The sequence below is a fragment of the Thalassophryne amazonica genome, chromosome 11 (genome assembly GCF_902500255.1).
Source record: "Thalassophryne amazonica chromosome 11, fThaAma1.1, whole genome shotgun sequence".
In the NCBI taxonomy this organism is placed as follows: domain Eukaryota; kingdom Metazoa; phylum Chordata; class Actinopteri; order Batrachoidiformes; family Batrachoididae; genus Thalassophryne; species Thalassophryne amazonica.
Window position 1 is genome coordinate 86,448,660 of NC_047113.1, and position 22,384 is coordinate 86,471,043.

The 22,384-nt window shown below is 41.3% G+C and overlaps 1 protein-coding gene across 1 annotated transcript in view; it reads right to left on the reverse strand.

Moving 5' to 3' along the window:
• Positions 1-2,664: 2,664 nt before the first annotated feature.
• arhgef37 (Rho guanine nucleotide exchange factor (GEF) 37) overlaps positions 2,665-22,384 on the reverse strand; it is a 100,841-nt gene continuing 81,121 nt past the window's right edge. The window contains 4 exon segments of the mRNA XM_034182324.1: positions 2,665-3,088; positions 14,278-14,417; positions 14,420-14,440; positions 16,901-17,096. Coding sequence (XP_034038215.1) covers positions 2,873-3,088; positions 14,278-14,417; positions 14,420-14,440; positions 16,901-17,096 — 573 coding nt within the window. The 3' untranslated portion in view covers positions 2,665-2,872.

Consider the following 22,384-nt stretch of genomic DNA (forward strand, 5'->3'; position numbering starts at 1 on the left):
TTCACCTGATTCTCCTCGAGGACATTTGGAATTTGTGTCACTCCTGCCACGTTTTGGCTTGACATTCAACGCGATGAGAACAGCTAAGTTCCAGTCGAGCAGCTCTGAATTCCAGCTCGCTGACCCCTGCTTCATTTTCACTTCAGCTGAAGCAGCACGATCCAAGAGGAAAGGACACAGTGTGCTAACAAATCCAACCTCAGGAATGTCAGCGAGGCGTCACTGTGTTTGAAGAAGTGTCACATCTTGCACAAAAAAGTTGTTCTCTGAGAGGGAGGTTTTAAGTAGGGAAATTGATATTTTGACCATTTTGGGGGAGTTTTTTGGGAGGGGGTCATGACAGTAATTTCTAACAACATACAGCCGCCAACTTGAAAAAAGGAAAATCTTGAGGGAGTTTGCATCTTTAGTTGGCACAAAAAAAAAAATTTTCCTTAGGCTCAAAGGAGAAAACTCTCCTTTATTTTTCAGCCTGTTGCGCATCCTGGAAGCTCACGGACTGAACCTGATCTGTACCTTGCAAAATAAGTTTCCGGAAGAGCAAACCAGGATATTTCAACATTGTGCCATGGTTAAATGTTCGAAAACTCTTTTACCTCGTTGTGAGCTTTGACATACTTTGCATTTCCGTGGATCTCGTAACACTGTTGGACATGCCGTGGCTTCACCCGGAGGTTTTCCAGAAGCGCCATGGTTGTGCTAACAGTATTGGTCCAGTGTGTTATGTCATCAAACTGCAGGCAAGATCACATTCATGGGCAACCGTAATGTTCACACGACGGTTTGATCGCGACCTTCCAGGATGCGTCATACTATAATTTGGGAAATGTTAATGAGGACATGTTCACGGTGAAGCGTATCCAATCAGATGCTTGCGTGGAGTTTGCACGTTCTTGCCTGTGTGCATGTGACTGAACACTGGGATAAAACAGCTGCAGATCAGCTGCGCCGGTAATAGCAGTACTGTTGGGTGATATACGATATACGCCTGGATGTCAAATCTCTACTTGCCTGCTCGTCAGCCTCAAGAGTCTCGTTCTTTCACTTCTTCCCTCGTAAGAGCTCCTCACTGCAGCTCTTTACATCTTCACCTCCTCACCTCACTGTCTGTCTTTCTCCTGCTTTCTCCGCCCTGGAGACATTTCACATTTACATTACGCCGCCTGAGATGATGAGCGCCGTGTAGCTGTCAGACCCGGTACATAGCTGCAACCGCCCCCACACACCTGTCAACCCTTTTCGTATAAGCCGCACGCATGCTCACACTGCTGGCCCTTTGCAGTTAGCTCGCTAGCACAGTGGCACGTGGACATGCAGGGTTCAATTGTTTTATTTTCTGCTTGGGACTCCGGCGAGGGTGGTCGCATCTCCCCCTCTTTCCTCTATCTCTGCTCCAACTTTCAAAGTCACTACTTCACCGGTCTGTGAATTCTTCAAACTATATTGGATTAACCATGGAATTGATCAGCTGGTCTTTGAACGCTATTGACACCATTTTTTTCAACAAGAAAATCAGGGCCGGGGGACACTGCGGGCTATGTTCTCAACGCCTGGGAGCAATGGTGCATCGCATGCTTGGCACCACTTTCTGTGGAGGACGTCGAAGATCTATTTATATTTGGTTTTATTGTAGGAGGGCTGGTACTTATTGGTTTATGTGCTGCCCTGACCTACCAGAGAATTGGCAAGACAGCTGCCACTGAATCACGACCCCTCACCTGTCCGTCATGATTAATGAGTTGGGCAAGGCAATACATTCTCAGCCCGTGTTAACCCTTGAACTCAGACGCAAGTTGAATAACATGTCGTAGCAATGCACGCTTTGCAAAGGAAGATGTCGGAGACCAGGGAATACTCATAAATTGGATCTGGTTGTTCATGAGAGCTGCAAATGTGTTTTCACTGCTCAACCACAGACATGGCAGGCTTATCAGCCTCTGAAGGACAAAACGTCCCATTGTTTTCCTCCAGAAGAATTTCTATGGCCTTGGTGAACCATTTGGCTGCCTTCTTATCTTTCTGCAACTCCAGCACACACGGACAGAAACTGACATAAACTTAACTCATTTGCCACTCACACATGGGCAGAGACTGATACACATGCTCCCACCCCCCTGCACCCGCTCACGCCACACCCTTCCCCCGCCAGTGTAGCAGCGCAGCTTTAGCTGCTGCAACTCCCGTTCCCCCCAAGCTGGCTGCGCGACCACGTGTTTCTGCGCCCCCCCCCCACACTCACATTTCCTCAATTCAGATGACAGACTGTTTCAAAGTTTAGCGTACGTAAACAATCAAGTGTATATGTGCGGTTGTTTTAATTCTGATGTGTCATTATTACGTTCAACGAGTAATAATTGTGGATTAATTGCTGTATATTTGTCTGAGGTAATTGGCTGTGAAATGAATTGCCCTTTTAGGGATCGATAAAGTTGTCTGAAGATCCTTCCCTCTGGCTGAAGCTCACAGGATGTGGCTAAAGGATCATCATGTCTTCTCCTAGAATATCGCCCGTCTTTGGCATCATTTTCTCATTGTCATTGGCACCACTGTCAGCGAACCTTCACAGAAAAGTGCTACTACAGTGTCCTTCAGCAAACCACTGAATCCCTTCTAACTTCATATATGTCAGACACTGATCACGCCCACAGTCTGATGGCATTTCAAAACCTTTAGCATTCCTGCAGGTGGTGTCCTTCATATTGTTTTTTTTTTTGTCTCTAAAGACTCACTTCCATACTGAAAACTTAAAAGAAAATAAGTGTTGGTACTTTGAAAAGCAGGACGCCTTCAGTGTGATAACACAGTTAGAAGCATTCAACACAGTATTAGTCACATACTGCAGGGACATGCTGTCTTTCCTCCAGCCTTCTGATCAGTAAGGAGTGGCGCGACCAAGTGTCCCCGTCCTTGTGCGACAAATGGTGAGGTAGTTAGAAGGCACATAGCCTCTCTGTCCCCATTCGTCGCCACCAGGCTCCACTCTGTGTTTCCCTTTCTTGTCGTGGGGCTCCAGGACTAGAACTGGCTCACCGGCCCGAACAGAGACCTCGTGGTTTCCCCTTGCCGTGAAGTCATAGGCTGCAAACACCTGGTAGAGAAGACGCCAAGTCAGAAATAAGTATTGAGTATTTTCAAATATTCGACAGCTTATATTAATTGAATAAAACTTAAAAAAAAAACCTCCAAGACATGAAGCCGCTTTAGGATTATTGAAGCTTGTGAAGGTGATCTGTGGTCAGGTGGCTACAAAAAGGTACTAAACTTACAGAAATGTCTCAGACCAAGATTGCAGCATAATCAACATCTCTGCTTTGTCAAGATATAATCACACACACAAAAAAAAACAAAACATAAAAAACCAAGACGTGAGCTTGAGACCAGAGGGTTATAGGTTCAATCCCCCCATCGTTCAGGTCAATGTGGGTAACGGAGGTGAGAGACAGCGCTTGTCTCGCCATCGTTACTCTGACAGTGGTGAACGAGTGAATGTGAGACACTTTCACTGAGGAGTATTTTGTACTGAAAAGACTAAATTGTTACTTTCTCAATATTTTTATTTTCTGGTGAGTTTTGGTGGTAAAATCATCACAGTTGTTCTTTCACAAATCAAAACACAGAGTCAACTCTAATGAATTCACGCGCTTCTGCAAATTTTTCAATTTCAATTTATTTTTATTTACAGTGAGACAAATAAGTATTTGAACACCCTGCGATTTTGCAAGTTCTCCCACTTAGAAATCATGGAGGGGTGAGACACATAATCTAAAAAAAAAAAAAAAAATACGGAAATCACATAGTATGATTTTTTTTAAATAATTTATTTGTATGTTACTGCTGCAAATAAGTATTTGAACACCTACCAACCAGCAAGAATTCTGGCTCACACAGACCTGTTAATTTTTCTTTAAGAAGCCTTCTTATTCTGCACTCTTTACCTGTATTAATTGCACCTGTTTGAACTTGTTACCTGTATAAAAGACACCTGTTCACACACTCAATCAATCCCACTCCAACCTGTCCACCATAGCCAAGACCAAAGAGCTGTCGAAGGACACCAGGGACAAAACTGCACAAGGCTGGGATGGACTACAGGACAGCAGGCAAGCAGCTTGGTAGAAGACAACAACTGTTATGATTATTTATTAGAAAGTGGAAGAAACACAAGATGACTGTCAATCTCCCTCGGTCTGGGATTCCATACAAGATCTCACTTGGTGGGGTAAGGATGATTCTAAGAAAGCTCAGAACTACACAGGAGGACCTGGTCAATGACCTGAAAAGAGCTGGGACCACAGTCACAAAGATTACATTAGTAACACATGATGCTGTCATGGTTTAAAATCCTGCAGGGCAGCAAGGTCCCCCTGCTCAAGCCAGTACATGTCCAGGCCTGTTTGAAGTTCACCAGTGACCATCTGGATGATCCCGAGGAGGCATGGGAAAAGGTCATGTGGTCAGATGAGACCAGAATAGAGCTTTTTGGAATCAACTCCACTTACCATGTTTAGAGGATGAGAACAACCCCAAGAAAACCATCTCAACCGTGAAGCATGGAGGTGGAAACATCATACTCTGGGGGTGCTCTTCTGCACAGGGGACAGGACGACTGCACAGTATTGAAGGGAGGATGGATGGGGTCATGTATTGCAAGATTTTGGCAAACAACCTCCTTCCCTCAGTAAGAGCATTGAAGATGGGTCATGGCTGGGTCTTCCAGCATGACAATGACCCCAAACACACAGTCAGGGCAACTAAGGAGGGGCTCCGTAAGAAGCATTTCAAGGTCCTGGAGTGGCCTGGCCAGTCTCCAGACCTGAACTCAATAGAAAATCTTTGAAGGGAGCTGAAACTCCAAACCTGAAAGAGCTAGAGAAGATCTATATGGAGGAGTGGACCAAAATCCCTGCTGCAGTGTGTGCAAACCTGGTGAACAACTACAGGAAACGTTTGACCCCAGTAATTGCAAACAAATGCTACTGTACCAAATATTAACACTGATTTTCACAGGTGTTCAAATACTTATTTGCAGCAGTAACATACAAATAAATTATTTAAAAAATCATACATTGTGATTTCCAGATTTGTTTTTTTTAGATTATGTCTCTCACAGTGGACATGCACCTAAGATGATTTTAGACCCCTCCATGATTTCTAAGTCGGAGAACTTACAAAATCGCAGGGTGTTCAAATACTTATTTTCGTCACTGTATGCAGCGCCAAATCACAAGAGAGTTGCCTCAAGGTGCTTCACACAAGTAAGGTCTAACCTTACTAACCCTCAGAGCAACAGTGGTAAGAAAAAACTCCCTCTGAGGAAGAAACCTCAAGCAGACCAGACTCAAAGGGGTGACCCTCTGCTTGGGCCATGCTACAGATTCAAATTACAGAACAATTCACAAAACAAATATACAAGAAATGCTGTTGGTGCACAGGACAGGAGGGTCTCCAGCACAAATACCACACATCTCTGGATGGAACTGCACCTTAAACAGAGAGAAAAAACAGAATCAGGCATCAGAAAGACAACAAATACAGTATAAACTGTCAGCATTAAACAACAAGAAAAACAGGATGCTAAGCTGATCGCTGGCCACTAGCCCTAAGCTTCACTAAAAGACCCAGAATTTAGGTAAAGTTGAGGCCGCGGCATGCTCTGTTTCCTAATAAAATGAATTAAAAGAATAAAAAGTGCAGAACTATACTATGCCAGTATGCTAGCCATACGAAAGGGAAAATAAGTGCGTCTTATGTCCGGACCTGAAAACCTCCACAGAATCTGTTTTACTGACACAGGGAGATCATTCCACAGAACAGGGGCATGATAAGAGAAAGCTCTGTGACCCGCAGACTTCTTATTCACCCTAGGGACACAAAATAGCCCTGCACCCTGAGAACGCAAAGCCCGGGCTGGTACGTAAGGTTTAATTAGGTCAGCTAGGTAGGGAGGTGTCAGTCCATGAACAATTTTATAGACTAGTAGCAGAACCTTAAAATCTGATCTCACTGGGACAGGAAGCCAGTGAAGGGATGCTAAAATGGGTGTAATGTGGTCGAACTTTCTGCTTTGTGTCAAAAGTCTGGCTGCAGCATTTTGAACCAATTGGAGAGCCCTAATGCTGGACTGCGGTAAACCAGAAAATAGAACATTGCAATAGTCCAATCTAGAAGAGATAAACGCATGGATCAGGGTCTCAGCATCAGCCATAGACAGGATGGGATGAATCTTCGCTATATTTCGCAGGTGGAAGAAAGCAGTCCTCGTAATATTTCTAATGTGGAGGTCAAAGGACAATGTAAGATCAAAAATTACCACAAGGTTCCTCACTTTGTCAGTGTGATGTATTACACACGAGCCTAGGCTAAGCGTTAACTGGTCAAATTGATGCCAGTGTCTCACTGGACCAAGACCACCATTTCAGTCTTATCAGAATTTAAAAGTAGGAAGTTTCTAGACATCCAACTTCTCACTGATGCAAGGCAATCTTCTAAGGATTTTATGTGAATGAAATTACCAGCAATTATCGGCATGTACAACTGAGTATAATCAGCATAGCAGTGAAAGGTAATCCCAAAACCCCGCAATGTGTACCCAAGGGGTGCTATATAACTGCCTGGTGGTATATTATATATATATATATATATATATATAGTTATAGTTAGAGGTACCTTTAACTAAGGTTAGAGGTAGTGTTACTGTACAAAACAGTGAGAACGACTGGTCAAGTATGATGTCAGCCATGCAACGGCGCTCCCAGTAATCCCAAAATGATTTTCCAGCCTATCAAGTAGAATATGATGATCCACAATATCAAATGCAGCACTGAGATCTAACAGCACAGAACTGTAGTCATGTCCGAATCCATTGCAAGCAAAAGATGATTCACCACTTTAGTGAAAGCCGTCTCTGTGGAACAATATTTTCTAAAAGCAGACTGCAGTGGCTCAAAAAGATTATTCTCAGTAAGATAGTCCATGATCTGCCGTGACACCACTTTTTCTAGAATTTTAGAGCAAAATCATAGATTTGGTATCGGCCGATAGTTTTTTAATACACTAGGGTCAAGATTAGGTTTCTTAAGTAATGGTATTATCACTGCAGATTTGAAACATTTAGGAACAGATCCAGACGTTAATAAGAGATTAATAATTTCCAGCACAGTCAGCCCAAGAGTGGCCCACAGGTCCTTAAACAGTTTTGTTGGTATAGGATCAAATACGCAGATTATGCTTTTTGTTGACGCTACGAGTTTCATCAGCATGCCTACTGAGATACTCTCAAATTCTTTAAATCTAGGTAATACCTCAGTAATTGCATCCACCTCAATAGCATGGTGTCGTGGCTGGGTTGAGGCATGCTGGGATATGTTTAACCTAATGTCTTCTATTTTCTTCTCAAAGTAATCCAAGAAAACTTGTGCTGTTAAAGGAGAGCGAACTACAGGTGGTTGTCCATGAATAAGTGTTGCCACCGTGTCGAACAAGAACTTTGAGTTCTGCTTGTTTTTGTTGATCAGAGTAATAGGTCCGCTTTGTAGCCAGTAATGCATGCTTACAGTCTAAGATAGCATCACGCCACGCAAGGTGGAATACTTCTAATTTTGAACTACGCCATTTCCATTCTAGACCTCTAGCCTTATACTTGAGGTCACGCAGGTAATCACTGAACCAAGGTGACTGTGTTTTGGGGCAGCGCGGTTTTAACACAGGTGGCGCAAATGACTGCACTATGTGAATGACTGTATATGTTATGTCATGACAAATCCTATCTCATCACTACACACACACACACACACACATGCAAAATGAAGGCTTCCTAAAGAATCCGGTGGAGTGCAGGTCTGACAAAGTGCCCCAGCAGAGCTAATAGCTGACTTTATCTTGCTGCTCGGTGCCATTAATAATGAAAAATGATTTAGTGTCATTTGTGTGATTTGCTCATAATGTGGCCTTTAGTCATATGTGAATCAGGGACCTGGAAGACAAACATGAGGATGCTCAGGCATGAAAACCCTCCTTTAACCCCCTACCACTCGCCTCAATTTGGCATGTCAGTATCTCCGTAGGTGTGCAAGTGGGTGTGGATGTGTTTGTTTGTCTGTTTGTGGCCCTGCGACAGACTGGCATCCTGTCCTGGGTGTACCCCACCTCACGCTCTATGACTGCTGGGATAGGCTCCAGCTCCCCACGACCCTTAATTGGACTAAGCAGTTGAAGATGAACGTGTGAGTGTGTGGGATATACAGCTTAGAAGGGGTTAAAAGGTCACAAGAATAACTGGTCATTTTAATGGATGTTGTGGAGTATCTGCTATTAATCCTTCATCACCTACTAGTGGCTCCTAAAATGTGGCGGTTAGAGACACACACCCATTGCGGATGAGGTGATGGAGGACAAATTATGTGCAACAACACGGAATCAATCAAGTTAATGTTAGAATGATTAACAAATCTGTTGAGTCCATCAAGTCTCAGGTTCAGGCCAACCCAGACAAAAAAGATGCAACAGTCAGTGGAACCATTATTGGAAGTTAGAAAAGAGCACCAAGTGATGTAATGAAGGCAAACAAGAAAAATAAAATGTAACGAATCCTGTCATGTCCAAATAAATCTGCATCCTCTGACCACCGCACTGTCAAATATATAAACACAAACAAAATCAAACTGTGCTAATAATGTCAGGAATAAACCACTGTAGCAATGTGGCCCGGGAAAGGGAAGTCTGGGGTCCCCTGTTGGAGCTGTTGTCCCCGCAACCCGATCGCAGATAAGTGGTTGAAGATGAGTGAGTGAGTGACAATTTATAGTTACATTCTAAGTTATAAAAAGGGTTTGTTAAACACGTTTGTGATTTTAACAGTAAAAAAAACAAACATTTTTCAATTCAGATTATATGTTTTTGGTGTGAATTTAGGTTCATTGTGTTAATACAGTAAGTCAGAAGAAAAGAAAAACTGTAATGTCACACAGTTGTGCTGAAAAAAATGACACCACACAAAGCAAAGTAAACAGATTTAAGGTAATTATGATGTTAAAAACCAAAGTAGTCAAAAACGGCCATTATACCCTGGACTCCAGAGGGTTAATATCATGTGGTTGTGATTAGAGCTGAAACATAATCGAGTTAATCGATTTTGAAAATAGTTGTCAACTAATTTAGTCATTGATTAGTTGCTAAATAACTTTGTTTACCGCAAATGTTTCGTTTCTTCCATATAATCAAACGAGCTTTGCTTTGAATCTTGAACCAATGAAGGAGTGCTTCGAGCTGCTGCTTCGTTGGTTTCTATTTGTTTTATTTCACTTTATCTTAATTTTTCCCCACTAAAACACTAAGAAGCATATGTCTGTGAGGATATTTACCTTTTTAATGTTAAACTGACCTGTTATGGTCTTCTGAAACAGTTGATAGATGTATTTTATGCTAACACCGATACTAATGCGTTAGCATGTCTATGGCGTTTTCAATGTTAAAGTTAGCATTAAGCTACTGGCATTTCAGCATGTTTGTGCATTTGTTTTCTGTATAATAATTAATGACTCAGCGTTTGTTGTTGTAAAAGAGTCAAATGTATTACAAATAATAATATTTAATTTATTTTTATTTATATATTAATAGTAATAGCAACAATAATAATAGTAATAATAACTAATAATGCTACAATACAATTTTAGAGAAAGAGACATGAGTCACATGTGTCATTGTGAAATGACCACATAGTTTACAAGTTATACAGAGAATGTTGCACATATAATGAGTCAGGCTACAGTTTTTGATTTCTTGAATGTTAACTGGTTATGCTAATTGGTCATTTGCAGCAACAAAAATATCTCTTTTTTCACCATATATTTTATAACATTTATATGTTTCAATGTTGTTTTATGGCAACTCAGCACTTTGATAAAGCAATGCCATTTGAAATAATTATTTTTGTTCTTTATTATAAACTGTTTTATTCTTTATTATTTTATATTTCAACAGTCAAGGGACATTTGATGATTTGTTGATTTTCAAGTATTTTAAGTTTTCAAATAATGTTCTGCTGTTAAATAAAGTGATGGAAGGACAGAAAAATTGTCTCCCTGGCACATTTTTTAAAAATTCCCCGCTAATCCGATTAATCAATTAATCGTGTCGAAACCCCATCAGATTCATTGATGATCCAAATAATCGTTTGTTGCAGCCCTAGTTGTGATGTTATTTTCATGTATTGAGGATGACATCACAAATAACTCTTGGAACAATAAAGTCTGTCTGTATGTCCCAGCCTTAAATTACCTATAAAATGCAAACCTGGCAACGTATTTCATTGGAAGCTTGGGGGCATTTGACTGTACAACTGTGAGAAACATTTAAATAAACACACAGAATTGCCTCTGTATCACACAAACCAGGGCATATTTACAATCCCCCCTCCCCCCCCCCCCCCCACCCACACACACAAACACGCACAAGGTTAAACTGCTAATGATGGGCCTTTCCATTAACAACACACACACGCATGTGCGACAGATTGATGGCTCCATCGTGTGACACTATCACATGGATCAGTCATCTGTACCGACACACACAAACATCCCATAATGTTCAATTTAGGAAATTACATTGTACATGCACTCATACTTTGGAGCTGGAAATAAAATAATTTAAGCTGATAGCAACACGGTGAGGTTGATATCACAGCAGATATAATTCACACACAGAGCTGTTAAAATTTACCACTTTATTTATTAACACGTGATCTCTGACCGTCTGCCGATATATTAAAGGAGACATTAAAGTGACCAGATGAAAGCTGAACTGACCACCCCTTTTAATGTTAAATTATCTCTTAAATAGGTTTCAAATTAACAAAATACTTTATAGAATGTCACACGCCCATTACTACAAGGAGATATCTTCAAATAACTGTTCAGAAGAGAGGTCATCTACAGATGTTAAAATGAGAACATCTTAAAACCACTTTAAAATAGTTTAACCCTGCAAAGTAGTTGAAGACATTTTACAGACACCTAACATGTAAACCTTACGTGCCTTCCTGTGTGCTGTGGCCTCAGTGTGCAGACTTATTTTGTGTTTGTAGACTTAAGGAGATGTCAGCATATACTAGAATATTTAATTTTATGTTGGTGTATGTTTTTTTGGTAAGGTTAGACCTTACTTGTGTGAAGCACCTTGAGGCAGCTTTGTTGTGATTTGGTGCTATATACATGAAAATAATTGAAAATTTTTTCCCCTCATGTTATTTATATTGTTGATTGTGTGATACATTTCTATTTGGAGTTTGAATTGTGATTTTTGTTTTATGTTTGATAAATCATGCTGTACACAAATGTCATTGCACAGGAAACCCACACAGACACGGGGAGAACATGTAAACTCCACACAGAAAGGGCGAGAAGCGATCCCACGACCTTCTTGCTGTGAAGCACCAGTGCTAACCACTAAGCCACTGTGCCGCTATGCCGACCATTTGTATTCACTTTATTCAGGAAGTCAGGGTGGGTGGCTCCATTTTGTCAAACAACTTCTGGTTTGTCACTGCTTCTAAAGATTATCTACGTGGGAACACAGTATGCTACAAGTGCCCGAACATTGAGCAGCATTAATTGTTCAGTTTGTGGGTGCCACAATAACTGAAAAAAGAGGAAACTATCGCTTTCAGAATGATGTTTTGAACATGGAAAGGAGAGATCTGAGTGCTGTGGACGAGCATTTAACTTGATCCCTCTTCCATTGAAAGACGAGGATCTCCGGTGCTGGCTAAAAGCGCTGAATTTGAAAAATCCACCCAAACGTCCCTATGGCTGTTCTTTTCATTTTATGAACAAAAAAACCCACACCACGGATCTTTACCCAGAGAAATGATTGGACTATAACACTCCGTTGAAGAAGCCACGGCGGATGCGAGTGAGACAAACGGGTAAGCTGTGTTTGTAGCGTTAGCTGCTATCTAATTTAGTCATTTTCTGGTGTTTGATACAACCAAACACTGCATGAAATAACACCACATGTATACGAGGTCTGTTAGAAAAGTATCCGACCTTTTTATTTTTTTCAAAAACCTGATGGATTTGAATCACGTGTGCTTGCATGAGCCAACCTTGACATTTGTGCGTATGCGTGAATTTTTTCACGCCTGTCGATTGCGTCATTTGCTTGTAAGCAGCCTTTGTGTGAAGATGGGTGTAGTCTCTCGTCGGATTTTCTTTGCAAGGAAAATGGCGGAACAACTGGAGCAGCGCGACTGCATCAAATTTTGCCAGAAACTGGGCGACAGCCAGTGGAAACCATTCGGGATTATTCAGATGGCTTTGGTGACGATCCTATTGGGCATCACACAGATTAAGGAGCGGTACAACCGTTTTAAAGACGTCCATACAACGGTGGAGAGCGTGCTGCGCTCCAGTCAGCCATCAACATGCTGAAATGACCAGATCATTTCCCAAAGTGAACGCTGTGGTGATGCGGGAGGACCGTCGTGGTGACTATCCGAGAAATTGCGAAAGAGGTGGACTCAGCACTTTTTCGGCACATTCCACTGTGACAGAAGATTTGGCCATGAAAAGGAGTTGCAGCGAAATTCATGCCGATGCTTCGGCACGAAGCTGCTGACGGAGCAAAAGCAACTCCGTGTTGAAATCTCACAGGACATGCTGGACTCTGAAAAATGATTGCCCCCTCTTCCACCATTCGAAGATTCAGACGGCTTTCGGTGGCTTTTCAGTCGTGTGACTATCCGAGAAATTGTAAATTGTCTTCTAAACAATTTCTTTAAAAAAAAAATCTGTTGTTAATTACGAACAGATTAATTTATCCAGCTAATTCTGCAGCTGACACAGTGTTTGTCCCTTTGCTCAGTGTGGATGTACGAGGTCTGTGATAAAACTAACGTACCTTTTTATTTTTTCAAAAACTATATGGAGTTGAATCACGTGCGATTACATCTTTGTGAGGAGGCTTTGAGTGAGGAGTGGTCCACCCCTCCCGTCGGAATCTCTTTGTCTGAGAACTTCCTGAGAAGAAACTGGGCGCTTTGCTTGATCAAAATTTTTTTCAAAGACTGTGAGGCACATCGAAGTGGACATCATTTGAGAAATTCAGCTGGTTTTCTGTGAAAATTTTAACGGCTGATGAGAGATTATGGACTGTTGCTGTCGCTTTAAGGACTGCCCACGGAGCGGGACGTTGCGATGCGCCCTGAGGCGCCGCTGTCTGCCTGTTTCGAGCTGAAAGCTTCCCAAATTTAAGCCTCTGTTGACCAGGAACGTCGTGACAGAACAGAGAACTTTCAGAAGAGGTCGGGATCAGCAGTTTATCCGGACATTCCACTGTTAAAGGAGATTTATTAATGAAAGACGTGCGGACTGGTCCGCGCGTCGGGACAACAGCCGGCGCGGTGCAGCGGCACAGGAAAAACACCTCTGTGTTGATAACCATTTGTAAAAACCAGGCGTCTTTTGATGGTTTCAGTTGAGTGAGTATCTGAGAAATTGTTTAACAGCTGGACATGTTCCAACTTGTCCTTAAGGCTTCCAACGGAGGTGTTTTCCTGTGGCGGCGCGCGGTGCCAGCTGCGTCCCGACGCGCGGACCCGTCCGCACCTTCTTTCATTCACACAATATCCTTTAACAGTGACTGTCCGGATAAAACTGCTGATCCCGACCTCTTCTGAAAGTTCTCTGTTCTCTCACGACGTCCTGGGTCAAAGAGGCTTAAATTTGGAAGCTTTTAGCTCGAAACAGGCAGACAGCGGCGGCAGTCCTTAAAGCGACAGCAACAGTCCATAATCTCTCATCAGCCTCGTAAAATTTTCACAGAAAACCAGCTGAATTTCTCAGATGGTGTCCACTTCGATGTGCCTCACAGTCTTTGAAAAAATTTGATCAAGCAAAGCGTCAGTCTCTCAGGAAGTTCTCAGACAAAGAGATTCCGACAGGAGGGGTGGACCACTCCTCACTCAAAGCCAGCCCACAGGCGAATGACGTAACCGACAGGCGTGAAAAAACTCTCGCATGCCCACGAGGGTTCAAGCTTGTCTGATGTAATTGCACGTGATTAAAATCCATATAGATGTTGAAAAAAATAAAAAGGTCCGATACTTTTCTAACAGACCTCGTACGTGAGTGAGCTCAAACACAATGAATAGCTTGTGGAAAAATGTACTTTTTTTCAGAGTAAATAATCATTTTTAAATCCCGATGATTAAAAAAAGAAGATTGTTTTATTGACACTACAACTTTTACACTACAACAGCCCAGTTTCTACTGCATCAGTCACCTGGAAGCAAGGCATGGCTGTGATTGACCGGCTCTCTGGGGAGTAGGAGTGTCTCCTGAGTCCTGGCATGCCCTCTGGCAGAGTCAGATGAGGTGAAGGGGGCGGCTCTTCTGCTGCCTGATGATAACGAATCAGTTTGAGGAAGGAGCATAGCCTCTTCTGCCTGCATGCAACACAAAATGCACCGTGAATTTATCTATATTATAATAATATGAAGCCTTTTCCTGTTTTTCTAAACGAGTTACACATCACACACAACACCAAAATCTCCATAATGGTAACCTGACCGATTCCAACTGAATTTTTAAAGAAGATGTTGGATATGAAAGACAGGAAAGACCCACAGAATTTGACCCTTTTTTAATCCAGAATTTCGAGTTTTTCACAATATTGAAAAAAGCATCAGGGATGATTTCCCTCACATTTCTTTACTCCCCACATAGGGAACAGTTGGACTATATTTGAAGTTGGGCTGCACTGTTCATTGAATTGTCACTGTCCTGGTGATATGAGCATGCCCGATGACCAACTGCAATAGACTGCATCAAAAGATGTGATGAATAAGAAAGTTATTTTATTTACACTTGCCATGAGTAGTTGCGAGGAGTTGCTGTGAGTAGAATAGGAAGCCTGTGGAAAGAGATTAGCTACACTTGCTTTAGCTACAAATGACAGCGACAAGCAGTTGGTTTAGTTGCTTGATGGGCGTTCCCAGCATCTCTGTAAGATGTCTTGTCACTTTAGAGGTGTTATCTGGTGTCAAAGCAGTAACATACAGAAGTGTTTATTTCTTGCCAATTTTGTACCAAATATATGAGAAACAAATCAGATTTAAAGAGAAATACCGTTGTTTCAAAGCATTTTCCACCATCTTTGATTACTGTTTGGGCGAGCAGGCCAGCTGATTGATCTCTGCTCTCTTCCACAGCATGTCTTTTCCTGGTTCTCTCCCTCAGCCTCCAACCAGTCCCAGCAGAAGACTGCCCCTCCCTGAGCCTGGTTCAGCTGGAGGTTTCTTCCTGTTAAAAGGGAGTTTTTCCTTCCCACTGTCGCCAAGTGCTTGCTCACAGGGGGCGTTTTGACCATTGGGGTTTTTCTGTAATTATTGTATGGCTTTTGCCTTACAATATAAAGCGCCTTGGGCAACTGTTTGTTGTGATTTGGCGCTATATAAATAAAATTGATTTGATTTGATTTGATGCCATTGCTGTGGATTCACTCGGCACTTGACGTTGCTGTGTAGCGCTGCTCAGTATTGCATACAACAGACTTCTGGTCTATTTTAGCCCCACCTAGCTGCCAGTAGAGCAACTGTTTGTTTCTTGCCACTACAAAGCACCCACTCTGATTGAAAATGAATGGTAAGCCATCGCTTTGCCTCTGTCGCGTGCTATGGCTCGCAGCTAATGTGACTGTAGATTTAGTAATTTTCGTCAAATGTGGTATGCCAGAAGAATGGAGGAGCCAGATATTACACTGGGTGATTTTAGAGGTGGAGAGTGATAACTGGTATTTTTAAAGTATTTTTATTATTTTTAAATTGGAGATTGATGCTGGTAGCAGACTGAGAATCTGACTGCCTGAACTTTCTTGCCAAAACAACCAAACATCACCACGTTAGCTTCCAAAATGTGGCGATTACAACAAGATTTTGTTGACAGAAGATGGACAACTGCTCGAGCCAGAGAAACTGACTCAAACTGGTAGAAAGAAAGACGAGTGACTTTTTGCTTGCAACCCAATGATATTAGCTACATTAGCATGTTGCTAATAATGAGAAATATGCTAATTGAACTTTGAAATTGATGTGATAGTCACACACGTGTATGTCAATGTTTCAAATAGCTTTTGTTGATCGTGAGGCCAGCCAGGATTTTGACAAAACTGCAAACAATAAATGGCCTAGTTTCCCATTAATAAAAGAAAGTGACTGTAATTTGTGTGTTTTAAGTATAAGCAATAAATATATAAATGTCAATAGTAATTGGAACGGATATTATTAAGGAATGGAGAGGTTTGACCTGGCACCGGTAATGAAAACAAGCAGTCTGGGCTTCATAAGTTCACATTCCACAATCGTATAAAGATGACTTTTGTTTTTGATAGAAGCATAAAATCATACGCTCAAGCTAGATCATATCAGAAGTTAGTATAAGGCTATTTTTAGTTCTGAAAGGTGGGAAAAAATAGGTGTTCTTTCTCTGTCTTCAGAACATGCTGTTAATTTAAATCAAGGTGTCATTTCCTGTCATGTAGAGATGAGCAACCTCCAAAACACTCTCGTCTATCATCTAAAATATGTGGCTGACTTATTCATACGACTTACATTTGTTTGAGACCCGGAAAGCTTTTTCTGCCATTAAATACTGACCTCTAACTCATACAATTTGAAACTTCAGCTTTTACTTTTACATCATCAAAGTCCCCAACAAATCTCTCACTGCAATAACAGTAATCAACCAACAGAGGGAGCACATGTGCTATTTTAAAAAAGCACCATGTCTGAATTGTAGCGTCACTCCTCAGTTTACTGGTTAATGTCTGGCTACAAACAAATTGTTTACTAAACAAATAAAACTGAATAAACCTAAAGTTTAGGACCTTTTCTGTGACTAGTTCTTACCCCCTGCATCGACCAGCCAGCGCCGTTTGTCCCCTCGAGTGTCAGCCTCACTGATGATGGCCACCAGCTCCCCTTTAGACAGGCTCAGGTCCAGGTCTCTGCTGCCCACCACTGGAGCCATCACCTGGTAGATCTTCCCAGAACCATGTCTGTCCATGAGCTGCTTCAGGCGGCGCTGTGAGGACGGACTCAAAGGCTGAGCGCAAAACAAGAAAAAAAAAAATCACAAAAGAAGAAGAATCAGAAACTCTACAACATTTAGAGACCCACGTGTGCGCACAATCCAGACTAACATTTAGATATGTATCAAAGATGAGAAGGGTGTGCACAAAAAATGTAAAATCGCAAAATCCCGTTCGTTAAAACACAAATGCGCTCCACGCCTTAAACACACCCACAATTAGTGATTAATGCAAACAGTGTGATGAATGTTACAAAACACCAGCAGGATATTTGTAAGAGGTTGAATCAAGATCCGCTCGTCTTCTACTCAGACCAGGTACACATGACATAGTATTATGTGGTGTGGGATTTTGCCAACTTGTGATTGCTCCATTCGCCACTTTCTGAGCTGTACCACATGCCAAGTTGACCGCTGGTGGACCTGGGTAGACCGCGCATGCAAAACGAGTACACCTCGTGTGCAGCGTAGCGCTAGCTAATCGAGCAACGCCGTCTATCGATAACGTCCAATCAGATAACGCGATACAACACCTAGTTTGGCTGTCAGTTTGTTGACAATTTGGCAGAAGACAGGTTTGCGTCTGTTAGCGACACTGACTTAAAACAAATTTTACACGAAAAAGATGCGAAGAACACTCGCAGAAATACACAGTCAGCAGCCAACCTGTTTCGCAAGTACGTCACTGAAAAGGGACGTGCGCTCAACTTTGAAATTTATGACAGACGGATGCTTGACGGAGTACTCGGTCGATTTTACGCGGAAGCTAGACAGGCGAATGGCGTACTTTATAAGAAAACAATAAATGGTAAATGCAATTTACAATTATGCCTCACATTCACCCCAATGTCAGGGTGCTGCCATACAGGGCACTCACTACACACCAGGAGCAACTTGGGGATTAAAGACCTTGCCCAAGGGCCCTTAGTGATTTTCCAGTCAGGCGGGGATTTGAACCCATTATCTTCTGGACTCAAGGCCAACACCTTAACCACTAGATCATCACCTCCCCAAACAAGCCTGATGACTCTTGTGTCACGGACTTAATAGGCATCTCCAGTCGATCGATGGGATGTCAGTTGGTGCAGTATGACAGTACTATAAAGAGCTGAAACTTGAGATTGATTTTTCAGTTTTAGTATGTTTGACAACTCCCATTTTCTTGTTTACCATATAATAAAGTCAGTTATAGACTTGCCAGTGGGCCCACTTTTGGTAAGTAGAACTGGCGCTGCGGGATGAACCTGATGCGCTATTAAAGTGAACAGACGAAAGCTGAACTGACCATCACTTTTATTATTAAATAATCTCTTAAACAGGTTTCAAATTAACAAAATACTTTATATAATCCTGACCAGGTCCGCATAATCACGGGTACACCTCATCAAAAAGTCTATAATTGTATAAAGTTAGATATGAGTCAAACAGTAAAAACGTGTTAACTAGTACCACTGATGTAATCACAGCTGTCAAAGCAAAACTCTGGGAGGGAGTGCCAAGATGGCGCCATTGTGTCTGGCTGCTCGTCTGCTGCTCTCCAGTCTGTTTATTATTTTATTGTTTTTTAACTTATGCTGTTTTTGAATCAGAGGCACTGCGGTGTATGATCGCCAAACGCTGCTGATCTCCAGCCCCGGTTCGGGGTGCAGTTATCAGCGGGTGGACAGAACTTTCCGTCCCCATTTCTATCGAGGTGCCGGCTTTTCTGTGGCAATGCTCCTGCACTGCCTTTCAGCCAAAAGCGCAGCCGTCGCTGCAGGAGATGAAAATTGCCAAGGTAGTCCCATTTATATAAAAATGGAGACAAACACAGTTTTTTCAAATTACAGGGCCAGTATCATTGCTTCCACAGTTTTCTAAAATTATGGAAAAAGTTTTTGTGACAAGGTTGGACAAATCATTGAGAAACATCATATTTTAAATAACGCTCAGTATGGATTCAGAACAAAAACATTCGACAGCTATGGCAGTTATGGAATTAACAGAGAAAATATCAACAACAACAGATAATAAGGATTATTTTGTAAGTATTTTTATTGACCTGAAAAAAGCGTTTGATGTTATCGACCACTCAAGATTGCTTCACAAGTTACAACAATATGGAATTAGAGGTATTGCACATCAGTGGGTAAAAAGCTATTTAGAAAATAGAAAACAGTTTGTTCAGATAAATAATACTAAATCAGAATTGTGTAACATTATTTATGGAGTACCACAAGGGTCGGTACTTGGACCCAAACTGGTTATTTTGTATATCAATGACTTTGTGAATGTATGTAAAGTACTTGGCGAGCATATTATTTGCTGATGATACATTATTTACCTCTGGATCAGATATACAGGAAGTATACAAGTGATAAATATAGAGTTGGAAAAACTTAAACATTGTTTGATATAAACAGATTGTCACTAAATCGTAATAAGACAAATTTCATATTGTTTAATGACAGAGTGGAAAAAAAAATGATGTGTCATTAAAATAGATGGAATGGACATACAAAGGGTAAAAGAAACAAAATTCTAGGAGTCACGATTGATGAAGATCTTACATGGAAGTCACACATAAAATACACAAAAGGAAAAATAGCGAAAGCCATTTGCATAAAGTAAAATTTTCGTTGAATAGTTATGGTTTATTAACATTGTACAATTCATTGATTGTTTCATATTTAACTTATGTGTAGAATCTGGGGATCAACATGTAAAACTTATACACAACCATTATTTATTCTGCAGAAAAGAGCTTTAAAAATGATTAGCAATAGTCATTTTAGAGATCCATCTAATCCATTATTCATTAAGTATAGGGTACTTAAATTTCATGATTTAGTTGATTTGAAAATATTACAAACAATACACCAAGCTAATAAAAATACCTTACCAATAACATTCAAAATATGTTTGAAAAAAGAGTAGGTAGTTATAATTTGAAAGGATAGAAGTCTTTAAAAAACCAAGATTCAGAACCAAAGTAAAGGAACGGAGTATTACAGTGAATGGTTATAATTATGGAACAACCTCAACAAAGAAATCAAAGAATCAAGGTCACTTAAATTATTTAAAAAATGTATTAAACTAGATGTATTAAGTAAGTATGAAACTATGAAATAAGTGAGTGGGTTGTGACAAAGTCTAAAATGTAATCTGTTAATAATGTCTAAAATGTTTAAGTCTAAAATGTAACCTGTTAAAAATGTAATCTTTTAAATAATGGCTACAATTATGAAATAAGTCAGTGGTATGTGACAAAGTCAAAAAATGTAATCTTTTAAATAATGTGAATAATGATGCTTAAAATTGAAAGATTGTATTGTAAAAGGGGCAGAAAATAGACTTGTTCTTCCCTCTGCTCCTTTAATTCAATGTCTTGTAATATATTCATTTCTGCTTTTCTATTTTCTTTTAAATGAATGAAATAAATATTGAAGAAGAAGAAGTGGCCGACTGGTGAAGCTGAGCACTGTTTGGCTTGCTGTTTGGTGTCTGGACGAGCTGTGCACAGAATTCTGGCGGGATCTGTCCTGCCCTGGCGCCTTGTGGATCCAGTTAAAGACTGCATGGTGCCGCTAGTCGGCTCTGAGGACTGTCGACCCGGCCGTACACGTCTTCGCCAGATTGATGTGCGCCAGTGGCGCCCTCGGAACCTGGCTTGCTTCGCTGGGTTTCGAACAGTCAGGCTGTCATCCCCACTGAGGTCCTTACCCTGGGTCTCCTGAACATCAGATCACTGTCCTCGAAATCTTTGTTGATTAATGATCTAATCATGGATCATCATTTAGATATGATTGGCTTATGTGAAAACTGGCTCAAACCCACAACTCTCCTTCCTCTGAATGAGGCCCATCCACCAGCGTACATATTTAGTCACGTCTCGTGGTGTGAAGCAAGGCGGGGGTGTTGCTTTTATTAATAATCTAGGTTTTCTTTATTAGCTGTTGGGGGTCACAAATATATTTCCTTTGAGCATCTGACTCTCCGTTATGCCCATGATGCTAAGTACTGTCAGGGTCATACTTGTAAAACTGGAGCTCAGCGATGTTATTTTGTCACTGTTTATAGGCCCCCTGGCCCATATTCTGATTTCTTAGATGAATTTGGTGCATTCATCTCTAGTTTGTCAACTAGTGCAGATAACATTTTGATTATTGGTGATTTTAACATTCATATAAATAAGCCTTCTGATCCCTTTAGCAAATCATTTATGCAAATTGTGGCAGCATTAGGATTCCAGCAATGCATTCAGGACCCGACACATATTAGTGGAAATACCCTGGATCCGGTTCTTGCACGTGGGTTTGCTGTCACGAATATCGACATCTTGCCTCTCACATCTATAGTCTCAGGCCATTCACTTATCAGGCTTATATTTACGCTGCCACGTTTAGTGGAACAACAACCTTGTCTACTACTGCGGCGTCGTATTAAACCCTCAACTATGACTGAACTTGAGGCTAGACTACCTGATATTTTAGCTTTGAGTCTGGAGAGCGCTAAATCAGTAGACAGCCTTGCGGATAGTTTAAATTTAGTGCTTAAAACTAAGATTGCGCCTCCTCCCAAGGCACAGTCACCTTGGTTCAATGATTACTTGCGTGACCTCAGGCAGAAGGCTAGAGGTTTGGAACGGAAATGGCGTAGTTCCAAATTAGAGGTGTTTCCGACTTGTGTGGCATGATGCTTTTAGATTATAAGCATGCACTACTGGCCACAAAGTGGGCCTATTACTCTGATTTGATCAGTAAAAACAAACATAACTCAAAGTTCTTGTTTGACACGGTAACATTTCTTATTCACGGGCAGCCACCTGTTAGTCGTTCTCCCTTTCCAGCACAGGATTTCTTGGATTATTTCAAGAAGAAAATAGAAGACTGAAGGCTGAGCATATCTCAGCACGCCTCAGCCCAGCCATTAAAACCTGCTATGGAGGTGGGTGCTACCACTGAGGTGTTACCTAGATTTACAGAATTTAACAGTATTTCATTAGGCGTGCTGATAAAACTTGTGGTGTCTACAAAAAGCACAACCTGTTTATTTGGTCCTATACCCACAAAACTGTTTAAGGACCTGTGGTCCACACTTGGGCCCACTGTGCTGGAAATTATCAATCTGTCATTAAGATCTGGATCTGTTCCGAAATGTTTTAAATCTGCAGTGATTAAACCATTACTTAAGAAATCTAATCTTGACCTGGTGTATTGAAAAATTACAGGCCGATAATCAAATCTATCATTCTGTTCCAGACCACCTCACTGATAATGATCTTTTTGAGCTACTGCAGTTTGCTTTAGGAAATATCACTCCAC